At 33.5% G+C, this 13396-nt stretch overlaps 1 protein-coding gene across 2 annotated transcripts in view; it reads right to left on the minus strand.

The window, feature by feature from the left end:
• Positions 1-13396, minus strand: part of Sesn (Sestrin) — a 120882-nt gene that overhangs the window by 8245 nt on the left and 99241 nt on the right. The window contains exons 1-2 of one of the 2 annotated variants that reach the window (XM_074178257.1): positions 2609-2626; positions 2382-2552 (exon numbers count right to left, since the gene is read on the minus strand). In XM_074178257.1, coding sequence (XP_074034358.1) covers positions 2382-2552; positions 2609-2611 — 174 coding nt within the window. In that variant the 5' untranslated portion in view covers positions 2612-2626. Of the gene's footprint in view, positions 1-2381; positions 2553-2608; positions 2627-13396 lie in introns of those variants that run through there. The other variant, XM_074178256.1, reaches the window with a different exon arrangement.

The raw sequence follows: 13396 nt of genomic DNA on the forward strand, positions 1-13396 counted from the left end.
TGCTAATTGGAACAAAACACATCTATACATACTTGCAATCAATCTGCCCAGATATCATTGAAAGTACTGTCTTCCTAATATTTCTATGACTTTTCAAATATTTCAGTTTCTAGTTGTCTTAGAACCCAATTCACCTATACTACTGAGAGTAGTATAGTCATCTTCTGATGTTGCTCGACGCACGTCGAGAGGTGGTATTTTTGTTCTGGTGTATTCGATTGATTCCAAATTATATCAATCAAACTAATTTCAGTATTTTATTTATTCATTAAATTTTTTGGCAATTACATTAATTGTTTAAATTGAAAGGGGTAATCAAATAAGATTCCTACGGCTGGGATTTAACCAAATAAGCGAATGAATGTCATTACAGACTGCCATCGATGACATGAGTAGATTTAACTCATCCGTGACATAAAGTCGTAATTTTATGATTGGATTTAGTGATTTATCTCATAATGTTATCCATATTGGTGCTGAAGAGGCAATGAAGCAAGTGTCTTATTCCGAAACATTGGATGTCTACCAGTGAGGATGACAGTAATCGGTGTAAGTGGAATTTTACCACTTTCATTTACTATATTGTGTAATAATCCTGTGAATGATATCTGATTCAATTCTATAACAAATGTTTGGAATACAAACTGAATAGAGAAAATTGTTTTTTGTATGAATCGGTGTTATTTTTCCTTCGAGTAATTTAATGTTTATATGAAAGTAGCTGTTTCGAGAGGGTTTTTTATTCCAGTTTGTGTCTGAAAGTTACTTCTTTGCAACATATACACATTTGTGTATAGATTTAATTTTTTGGAATGGATTCCTTTATTAATTTTCTTGAAGATTCCCATATTTTTCTGTATAAAGATGGAGGAGAAGCACAACTTTTTATTCCCATAGATTGATTGATTACGAAGAATTCTCAATTGGAACTGTGAATCATATATCTGTCTAACCCTTTATTCATCGAGAGCGCAAAGTAAACTTTGCATTTTGTATTTATTTATTTATTTAACGGCAAAGCCAATTTACATATTTAACGAAGTGTCAAGAACTACAAAGTATTTTTGAATGTTCATATCTAATGTATATATTACAATTTAACAAAACATTTAGCGAAGTGTGATATACAAAATATTAATGAATCTTTATGTCTAGTGACTACATTACTAAAAGATTAAACAAATCTGGTAGTTACAAGGAAAAATATGTAACAAATCTGGTACTTACAAAGGATATGGTAAGGTAAAGAAAAGCTTCGGAAATGCTATAGACTTTTGAATTGATTTTTAAAGTCCTGAAGTGACACATTAAACAGATCTAAGTTATTTGAGGAATCAGATTGTTCAAAGCATGGAAAAATGTCAGGATTTCTCGTATAATTTTGTTTGATATGAAAAGTTATTAATTGAAGTAGTTCTGGGCAACTTGGTTAAGAGTTGACTGTACTCATATTCATTTCGTTGAATACCAAAGTGAAAAGCACAATTGCCTAAACATTTCTTTTGAACATCCTCAATCAAATCGATATTCACAATATAGTATGGGTCCCATACTATCGAACAATATTCAAGAATGGATCTTACGAAAGCACAATATAAAATCTTTTTTGTTTTAATTGCCACAATTTCTGATACTTGAAGATTAAAACTAATTCTCAGATCGCGAATAAATGTTTCTCTTTTAAGAGCTATGTTATTCAATTTATATTCAAGGAATATCGGGCTTCTAATTTTAGCGAACGTAATGATTTGACACTTATCGATGTTTACCACTAACAAATTATTTCTACACCACATGGAAAAAGCTTCGAGATCTTTTTGAACTAATTCAGCATCTTTCCGGCAAGTAATTTATCGATAAAGTTTGAGATCATTCGCAAACATAAGAAATTCTGAATATTTGAAGACAGAGTTCTACCAGCTAAGAAGCTATTGATTACTTGCAAAATATTCCAGTCTATACCAAGAGCTTGAATTTAAGCTATAAGTAGGCCGTGGAAGGCTTTGGAAAAGTCAGTATAGACAGAATCAACCTGTAGCCTCCTCTCAAGATTTTCAGTTTAGTAGTTTGTGTAAAGAGCAAGTGGTACAAGTGGATTTACCTTCTGAGAAACCGCGTTGATGGGGATTGAGTAAAGACTTACAGTCTTTACAAAATTCATTATTGGAAGTTTATCTTTCAAAATTTCAATTCAAAACTACGAGACAGGCAAATACCTGACGACTGGTTCAAAAAGCAATAATCAAATTAGAGAGAATCAACTCGAAAATTTATTCTTATCAACGTACAATTGTGTCGAAAAATTCAAAGTTGAAAAGCATATCAGCCCTTCGACAAACCAAATTTTATTTTCAAAACAGTTTCTTGTTTTTGATACTCACCATAATTGCAATGAAATGCCTGTAGTCATAAGGAAGTGGTCCATCACCTCTAAGTATAAAATTTTGGGTTTTAAGAAAGTGGTCCAGATAAGTGGGATGAAACCCCATAACCTGACAGACGTGGTCCAATCTGTTATTTTGTAAAAAGGCATCAACGAGCAAGGTATGTGTCTGAAACAAATTAAAATAATCAGCAAAATATTTTTACACAATTTCTAAAATATCACCATTATAATTAACCGAACGTTTCAAAAAAGCAATGGTATCTGGAAGGGTATGATTGAGTCAAGTTAAAAAAGTGTTTAATATAACTCTTCCCCTCTCCACTAAGGTCAGCCGAGAGACTCAAATTAAGTCCAGTGTACGTGACGAGATACAGCGTTTACTGCGATTTCTAGGAAACTGTTGAGATTAACATGAATTATATATTTCATATTATATTTATCCGGTATGTTTTCGTTCACACATAAATGTTTTGACGAAAATCACTGCAAATTTTAGTGATGAAACCAAAATTTGTCAGTCATAGATTGAAGGGTAATGGGATACACTGAAGAACAGAATGTGGTTAACCGCTCCAGTGGAAATAATAATATAGGTAAGTGATTTTCACTGAACAGATTACAAAAACACAATGCCTGTTCCATTATAATAATAATAATAATAACAATCAGTACAAGCTTTGACAGATCTGGACATCGGAACTGTCGGGGAAGAACAAAGTTGCTGCAACAAATATACTTGCCGTTCCAATCTTACTCTACTCGTTTGGAGTAGTGAAGTGGACTCGGGAGGAGCTGTATCAACTCGACGTAAAGACCCGAAAAATGATGCATCTCTATAGGAGTTTGCATCCCAAATCGTCCGTTCCACGGTTGTACTTCCCTCGACCCGTGGACTTTTGAGTTTGGAGTGTCTACATGACAGAATGGTACTGGATACAGTCTGGAGTTCGGATCCCCTTCTCTGCATGGTCCGTTACCATGAGAGAGCAGGAATTGGAGCATTTTTCTTTAGGGCAGCTGCCCGAGCAGCTGATGAACTCGGTATAGTTTTCGACTCTGAATGAGGTGACTACAACTCTGTCACCGAGTTGGAACCCGTTCAGCAAAAAGGTCAGATAAAAGCCGCAGAGATCACCTTACTTCTGCGGAGACACAAGGATAAGCCAATGAATGGGGTCTTCTTCAATAACATTGGAGACCTTGGCTTATCAAAGCGCCTGGCGTTCGCTTTTCTTTGAGTGGGCTGAAGTCGGAAACTGAGGGGTTTATCATTGGTTGCTAGGATGGTGTCTTCATCACCTTAGTCTACCATAGTCGCGTGATGGGTATAGAGGTTCCTGACACAAGATGGTTGTTCTGATTATTGGAGTCCTTGGTGCAATGATGCCCTCTCTACTATCGCATCTTAAAATCATAACGGCTTTCCGCCCTAAGGCAGAAATCTTAGCCGCACAGATGCAGAAGGCTGTCATTCTTGGCTCACTGCGCTTGCTCAGGGGACATGATTCTCGGACCCAATGATCACTTACCCCACGGTGTGGGGAGTTGTCATTGGTTGATAATGCTGGCGCGCCCTCCCGAATGTATCGGGGCTTTGGTGGATAGGGCCTGACCAGCGCAAACTACGGTGAAAAAAAAATAATGGCTTTCATTGATGATTCCATACAATCACAACCAATCAAATGGCAGTATTCAATATTTACAATACATTATTGTCTTCCTCGGTTGATACCAACCAAATTCTACCTAATTAGTGCTTTACATTTACCTACTCTAATAATTTCACTATAGTTCAGGTAAAAACTAACTGAAAATTTACACAATAGTATTCAAGTAACACTTCATTGTGAGATTTTTAATCAACAGTTTACAAAACAGTAACACGTGTTTCGCTATAGTATAGCTTCGTCAAGCGATCATTCATTTTGTAAAATGCTTGGCCTAATTGAAAAGTTTCTCCACTCTTGCGGAAAAATAAATAGGTACATTTTTTACCAAAATTTTTGTTTTCTTTGTTGAGCCGCGTATTTCTGGGACCATCCTCGTCGTCATCATTAAAATAAATGAATAAATAAATGAAAAATTTGCTATATAAACCGCTAAAAAAAGTTATCTGGAAGGAATAATAAACTAAATAGTTAAAGTAGGATCGAAAACTCATTTATAATTAAGATCTGATAATGTTTATATCGATAAGTAAATTGACTATAAACTGTTCCAAACTAAAGGATGACATGAACAAACATTTTATTGAATTGTATTCGATCAAATAACTAACAGATAAATCAAGTTGCCAACTGTACAAGCAAGTATTAGTTTTTCATGTCATCAATCTTCTGATTTCTCGGAAACTGGCTGGATAATATATTTCTTGGAGATCAACTATAATTAGGTACCGTTTATCTGCAATTTATTTATTCGCGAGATGATTTTGATGAACATTGAAATTGTGCGAATCGACGGATTCTATTTATTTGCCGGACGATATCTTTTAGAAAGGTTTCACAGGAAATGTATACTTTACGAATTCAAAACGAATGACGTGATTATGCGGGCATTCACTTTGAAGGAATTAATAGCAATGCAATAAATTATGCATATATAATGTGTTGAAGTAAGCACTTTATACACCAAGCATTACATGTATACATGTACATTGGTTATAACAAATGTTATAAAAACACTAGATTTATTGTATGCTTTAACAAAAATTGTATTCCAGTATCCTAATACAATTTTAATGTAATGCACTTTCTGGTCATTATTCACACTTCAATAATTTGATAAACATTTTATTTCACACAGTAAGTAAAGGAAAACGAATAACCTACTACATACTATTTCTGTTAGAAAAACATGTATGTGCAAAATTGAATTCCTACTCGAAATAACTTAAAAATAATTGTTATTTAAAAAAAGAATCGAGTGATTCTTGTTTTTCCATTATCATAAATAATTTGAGTAAATATTTGTCCTTTTTAAATTTCGTACATTATTAAATCCTCTATGATCCCAACCTTGTCTAAGAATTTATCCTTCAGACAATAATAGCATGTGTTTTTGGGATATTAATGCCTTCATTTGACAAGGTTTCAAGCCAAACAAAGGTAATCATCTAGTTGTAAACATTTTTACGGCTGAATGTTTATGCAATATATATTAGGAAATCTGGCCATATGGTACAGATCACAAATGTATCAATTGGTATCCAATTCCGTGTTTAATGATCATGTATAATCAGTTTGTTTTTTTTAACACAACAGTTTCTGATGTTCTTCTTTAAAGCTTACGATTGAATTCGTTAAATTACTGTTATACAATGAATTCAGATAAGACTCGTTTATAGATGTTTTATAAGGGACATTCAAACAAATGCTATTAAATTCAATTCCTTAATATGAATTGAAGTGATAGCAGCAATTACATTTTATAATTTTAGCATAGCAAAATTATGTAGTCATAGTTATAGGTGAATAATAAAATAGATTTTCAATTAAGAAGAAAGTAGGTACCTAATACAAATCATGCAATTATGAAACAACAAGAATTAATTGGCGCTTTGGGGCGACTTCATTGATTCCAGTGGCGCATTTGCTTTTTCAGCTGCAAGAAAACCCGGAAAAACCTGCAGCACCACATCATTTGAAGATCTTGATTTGCCAATGTCCAGAGGCTCTAATAAATTCAAAACATCGCCAGAACACTTCGTGACACGACTATCGTCAAACTTAAACCAGTCCGTTCTGTCTTTAACCAAGGCGTAATAACGACCAGATTCAACGCCAGAACCACAGTGAAGATTATGAGAGTGGTCTGCTAGATTGAAGTGTTCATCTATTTCGAACCTTCGTAAGAGTTTGGTGCTTCCGTCAGAGGTTGAGTCATGTTTGAAGATCATCAGTGTCATTATTGAATTGACTGGTGGCCCAGCTATACTTGTTTTCTTATAATAGTCAGTTAGTTTGGCACATGTTTGGCAATATAGTTGATCATCATCCGTTAAAAGTTCCATTTTCAGATGATTCAACAATACGCTTTGCACGGACTGGTTATCAGTCATATTAGGATCACAAATATTAGAAAATCGCATACGATTTTGCTACCTCTTGAAAATTTACTACAAAGTAAACAAGTGAGGATTTTTCCAGCAGAAGATCCAAAAACACAAGACGAGTTATACTGTATGGAGCGGTCAGGAGTATTGATTCTGCTATTTTCCTGCTCACGAAGAGTATTCAACAAGAACCCCAAAAATTCGTAGTAATCCTCTTGTTGTCCTAACGAGTATTTAGTGGTGCTAGTTTGCGAGATACATCGCGAAAACTTGAACCTCCCCTACACATAAAAAATATTTGCGTCCTCCAAAAATTGCAACCCTAAATGTAACTTTTGAATGGACTATAACCAGTTTACTAAATGATAACAAGTGTTTCAATATACAATAGCTTCAGGAGTGTAATATACATATACATAAAAATACAATATTAAACACGTCTGATGATATTGCTTAGTGAAACAAGTGTTGCGATTTTGTAGAGCGTGTTGTAAAAAATATCACTATTAAGTGTTGAATATTACTGGAGTTTTATCCCAAAACCAAACCGTTATTTCAACACCTCGACAAGTGTTTCGACCACCAAGTGATCTTCTTCAAGAGAAAGATTGAACAGTTTGAACTTCCTCTTGAAAATTATCACTTGGTGAATAGAAACACGTATCGAGGTGTTGAAATAATGGTTTGGTGTTGGGATAAAGCTCCAGTAATACTCATTACTACACCAAAGGTTCTAAACAGTGCATCACAAGTATTATAAAGTGATATTGAATATATTTATCATGTATTGTCATCAAGTAACAGTCAATTCTACCACATATATTATCTTCAGTACTGGATTTGGGGTGGTTGTATCATGATTGTACGTTTCAACATATTTGTAAGCATAACACGTTAATGAACTGATGATGTAACACCGTTCATAAAGCTTGCTGTGCTACTATGCATGTGTTTATTGCATGTAAAATAAAACAATAATGACCATAGGCGGGTATTAGAAATATATTTTGGAAATATGTAGCAAGTGCCTAACCTTTTTGGAAATATGTAGAAAGTGCCCAACCATTTTGGAAATATGTAGCAAGTGCCCAACTCTTTTGGAAATATGTAGCAACTGCCCAACCTTTTTGGAAATATGTAGCTTTCTGCCCAACCATTTTGGAAATATGTAGCAAGTGCCCAAGTGCCTAACCTTTTGGAAATATGTAACAAGTGCCCAACCATTTTGGAAATATGTAGCAAGTGCCCAAAATTCAGTATCGATAGGATTACTTTATGAATCAAAATTATAAAAACTACCATCGCATACCTAACATTTGAACTTTTGACATTATTCCCACTTTGACAGTTTTATTATACGAGTTTTTGGAAACTTGTCAATAAATGATTCTATGGAAAACTCACTTCCTGATTCTGACCTAATTTGTTTTCTCTCCGTTTAATTAGGTTAGCTTTTATTTTTGAAGTTTATTTTCAATCGTTTTGGCACCTGCTCGATCAATAACTCAACTCGAACTGGGCTGAGTGTTTCATCGAGATTATTATTATTTTTTTTGATACTCACCGATCACATTTGTCCTTCAACATACATATCATTCATCTTCTGGTGTTAACGTTAAAATAAAAACGTGATCAACGTATCACAGGTCAATTGTTAGCCGGGTTTTATTGGCAACAGATCCAATACTAGGCCCCAATGAAATGTGTTGATATGTATCTATTTTCTTCTTGTCTGAACTGATGTTTTTTAATACAATATATTATCTCAACTAATATTTATCAAAGTATCATTCACAAGTAGATGAATATCCGCACTCCCATGAAGTCGTTGAAAAACTAGATTTATCAATTATTCATTGTTGATTAGTCAGTGCTGTTATCGCAAATACTTTACTTTCTGAATATTTAATTGTAACTACACGTGTAATTTTTTCAAAGCCAGACAGAGAACAAATAAAATAAGTTGGATCAAAAGCAAATTGCTGTACATCACGTGTATGAGCTATTCATTTGAAGTTTGAAGTGAATCGGTTAGCAATCAGAAATCTCATTCCGAGTGCTGTTACATTTAGTTTGTTATACTGGTTATAGATAAATGATTCATATATTAACGGTAAAACCTGTGCAACTGTGGTAGAAGTCCATTATATATCAATGTGGAGTGCAGTAGATTTGCGAAGAATAAAAACTCAAAGTCGTATCCACAATTTATTATCACCCTCAGATGTTATAATGGTAGAACCATCAAACAGTATAAGTTTCGAATCTATATATGTTCATCATCAGCTAATTATTTGAAATTCTACAATAAAAGAAGAACTACATAACAATATGTACCTATGTGGTGGTTCTTCTCCTGTTGTGTCTGTGTTTGCTAATCTCTTGTCATTGTTCCATGTCATCTAGATTTTATCTCTTTATATATTTTTGACAGTTGATTATCCTTTCTCATTCAATTCAGTCCGGATATCTTTCATTATAATTCGTTTTCATGTACCGTTTTGTGATTTTGATGGTAATGAGTGGATATAAAGGCTCTAAGAACTCTCTTAGTTCAATCTTTTATAGATATGTTGTTATAACTTTCGTAGTTTTTACTACTTGAAATTTTTTTTTAAAAATTATTATTAACATGTCATTGTGACCATTTGTTCATTGGTAACATGTGACAATTTTCTTTTCTCCATTATAAAATATGTTTTTCTCCATGTATGGGTTTTATACTTCATTATATTAACTATTGTTATGTTGTTCTTTTTTTATTGTAGAATTTTAAATGATTAGCTGATGATGAACCTATATAGGTTCGAAACATGTACTGATTGATGGTTTTACCGTTTTAACATCTGATGGTGATAATACATTATGGAGATGACTTTGAGTCGTTAGAAGCAATGGGTACGTGAACTACGGGGAGCCGGACTAGGGTTCTGCTCTTAAAAAAGAATTTTTGTGGAAAAATAGCAGGAAAAACGGCATTTCCTCAATTCAACGACTTTTAAACAATGCTTCACATTTTGTTTTAATACGTAAAGAGGAAGACACGCTTGATTTGTATTTTTACAAAAGAACAGAAATTTGTATTCATTTTTCATTTAGAACCCTTTTAGAAAGTGTCATTTACTGGTAAAGCGGGTTTCAAAATGGTTTGCCGCTCCACCGCTATTATTAAAAAGAAACCACAACCCTCAAAAACTGAAATTCACGTGATCTTGATCAACCAGGTTTTACATTTCAACGTGCTAAGGGGGGAATCAACTGAAACACTTGGACATGCCAAAAAATTTCTAGTTTCAACAGAGATGCTATTGCCATGTCAGTTAAATACAACCTCTGTTGCCACGTTATTTTGATTTCAGAAAAGATAGAAAAGTTTGCAGAGGATGAGATCGTTTAGAAAATAATCTAGCCTAATAAACAGTAGCGGAGTATTCCTTCGCAAAAAAAGTTTAAAAGGGAGTAATACTCCATCATCCAATTGAAATTTCAAGCATTAACATGATCACGCAGGTGAAATATAATACTTCTTTGAAAGTTTTTTAATGTTCTTGTTTGTGACTGAAATTGTCTATCTAAATCGATTATCGTTTTCAGCCAGTTACTAGATTAAACACAGTTTTATAGAATATTACTGGAGTTTTTTCCCAACACCAAATCGTTATTTTAACATCTCGACACGTATTTCGATCACCAAGTGATCATCTTCAAGGGGAAAATTAAACTAAATATACTTACAATATTATTCTTATTTATACCATAGATACCTCTTCTAGGTACCTGCGTCTTAAGTGTCTTAAATTAATTTTACAATATTGCCTTATCTACTAGTCCCAAATTATTTTTTTACAATGTGTCCTTATGTAATAGTCAGATACATCTAATAATTGAAAGATCATTTTTACAAGCTATATAGTAGGTATACTATTAGGTATTGGTCCACCATCGTTATTCATAATATTATTATGTTTATTTATTTATTTATTTGTAATACAATACTCTACAGGACATAGCCCAATTGCAGAGCAGGAAATTACAGAGTATAATAAATACATCACAAACAAGTGACTGTAAAGACTACACATTTTATATTTATTATAGGTGATAAAACAATTATTTAAGAAAGTGGGATTTTATATTTGACAATTTGCAACTAAATATATCTTAATTATCGTTAATAGAGTTTGTCACTTTACACATGGTATGGATCGGAGAATTCTCCAGAACATTTGTGCGAGATGTTTTTATATAGAAAGTACTCGGGTGTCTGGAACAGATTTTAGGAATGCAAATATGAAACTTTTCCAGTAATGTTGGGCAGTCAACTATGCATTTGATAATTTTATAGGTTAATACAACACTATAATATTCACGTTTTTTTCGAGACTGAAAAAGTTATGCTTTTGAAACAATTCAGAGTGGGTTGTTCCTATTGGAGGATAAATGCCATCGGTTTTTAGGCTTAGCAGTTTTAAAAATCGTCGTTGAATTGCTTCTATTCTATCAATATGATATCGATAAACGGGGCTCCACACAACTGACGCGTATTCTAACTTTGATCTTATGAAAGCATAGAATAAAGTTTTTAAGGTCGAAGTTTCTTTGAAATCACTACTGTTACGTGGTTTACTTATACTTCTACACTCTCATAGGCATCAAGATGCCTGTTATTGTCAACTTGTCTAACTAATCTTAATGAACTTAAGTCGATGGAATGGTTTTGTTGCAAAACATGATGGGCGACTGCTGATTTTTCTGGTCTCCCATATTTTAGGTGTGCTAAGTATTCCTTATTCCTCAATAGATCTGTCCTTAATATTTTGCATCGCAGTACTTACATTTAATTTCGTAAATTCCAGACTTTTCCGAATTCTCGACTTTGTCTTTTGGACTTCCTAAAAGGCTATGTAGTGTATGACTCGTTTTAAAAACCACCTTCATACCTAGTTCCTTAAAAACAGTTTATAGATATAGTATTTTGCCTTTTTTATCAAGTGGACTGCCACTGCGGTCCTTCCAAAATTAGTTGCAGCACTATTGGGAGTTAAATGAAGATTTTTTTCAACCGATAAGATGATACATTATTCTGAATAGTAGCACTTTATTGATACCGATAAGTATTACTGACCGTACAGTTAATGCATTGAGCCGCATCAAAGTACGTCGGATGACTTTGTGCCGGTTCTGCGGACTGAAGGCACGATAAATTTCAACAATGAAATCCTATTGTTGAAAAATACGAGTACTCTGCCATATATTCGAACATTGTATCCTGGGTTCTTCCATTGGAACGATTGTACTTCGGTTTCGATATCATAACCATATACCCATGAATCGTCACCAGTTATGACCCTTTTAAGCGAATTTGGATCGACGTTGACGTCATTCAACAATTCCTGAGCGATGCTCATGCGACGATTTTTTTTTCAAAATTCAGCAGTTTTGGAACGAACCTCGCTACCACAGGCTTCATGCCAACTGATATGCCGACATCCTTAGCAACTTCTCTAATAGTGATTCGACGATTCTTCATAACAATTTTCTTCACTTGTGTTCACTTGCGACTTCATTCACATTCTTTCGACCTTCTGTGAAGAGCGTGTACCACTTGTAAACATGTTTCTTTCTCAGAGCAGAATCACCGTATGTCACTGTTAACATTTCAAGTGTTTTTGAGCACTTAATTCCGTTTTTTACATAACATTTTATGCAAATTCTTCCATCCACTTTTTTCGATAGCAGAAAATCCCCAGCAATAGATAATCAGAATGGTTGATCCCACTGTATTGCTAAATAACAGAGTTTTCATTGAAAAATGAAAATGTATCGTTGAAATTTTGAGGTCGTGTGTATTTAAGGATAATAACGTCTATGTTCGCTTCAGTTTGGCTTACCATTCTTTGTGTGAAGTATTGTTGACTGGGTGAGAAAGCATGCATTTCCATTTTTGCTCCCCGTTATAACCAATCGTAACTTTCTCCTTCCGTTCAAGTAGGTGTTTCAAAAATAATGACAATTCCAGTAGATTCCAATAGCTCCAATAGACAATTCCAATAGCTCAATTAAAAAGATACTTCTTACATATATTGAAGACCAACAACTATCGTAAACTTTATAAATAATATAAACAATAGATTGATGGATGTAGCCGTTACTATGTGGTAGAAAATCATCATGAAAAATGAGAATTAAAACTTCCTTTTACAAATAAAAGTGATATAAAAACATAGAAAAATTTTATTCTCATTTTTCATAATAATATAGACATTTGTCATAGACAATAATAAGATATATAGTCAATAGTACTTACATAAAAAAAGTATTTTTTGTACTTCTTTGTTGATGTCAAATGTAATATACATTTTTGAGACAGGTTGTGAAAAAATTTTGCACCTACAAATCCACCGCACAAGAATATGTTTTTTCCAAATAAACAATAAAACTTATCGACTCCTATGGCCACAAGATGCCAATCGATCAAGATAAAAACTGCAATTTCCCATTAGCTTTGAGTCACGAAAAATTGTTTGTGTGAACTTTCGAACCGACCTGTATTGTTGTTAAGTTAGTGATTTAGTATGCTGACCTTGTAGTCTTTTTATCGTATCTATTACACCTTATTAAAAACCACCGTTATCCTATTTGATAATTGAGGTTAAAAAGGTTATTGTTTGGAACATCTGCGGTTTCTATAACGAATCTAATCTTGCGAGGCAATAGGCCGGTTGTTTGGCTTTATTGCCTGAACTCTCCGTAACGATCTGCGAATTTAGGACATTTCTACCACACATAATGTATCAACTATTTCAATTGAATAACATTTTTTATTGTTCACTTTGTTTCAATCAGTTGTTCATATCCACGAGATGATTGATATACTTTATGACATCCTAATGAAAATATAACATTTGTAACTGTCTCACTAACAGTTTGGAGAGAATATTTTTTTCCATTCCTTA

The sequence above is a fragment of the Leptinotarsa decemlineata genome, unplaced genomic scaffold (genome assembly GCF_025532065.1).
Source record: "Leptinotarsa decemlineata unplaced genomic scaffold, Ldec_3_MD MMD2_tig00003736_RagTag_RagTag, whole genome shotgun sequence".
In the NCBI taxonomy this organism is placed as follows: Eukaryota; Metazoa; Arthropoda; class Insecta; order Coleoptera; family Chrysomelidae; genus Leptinotarsa; species Leptinotarsa decemlineata.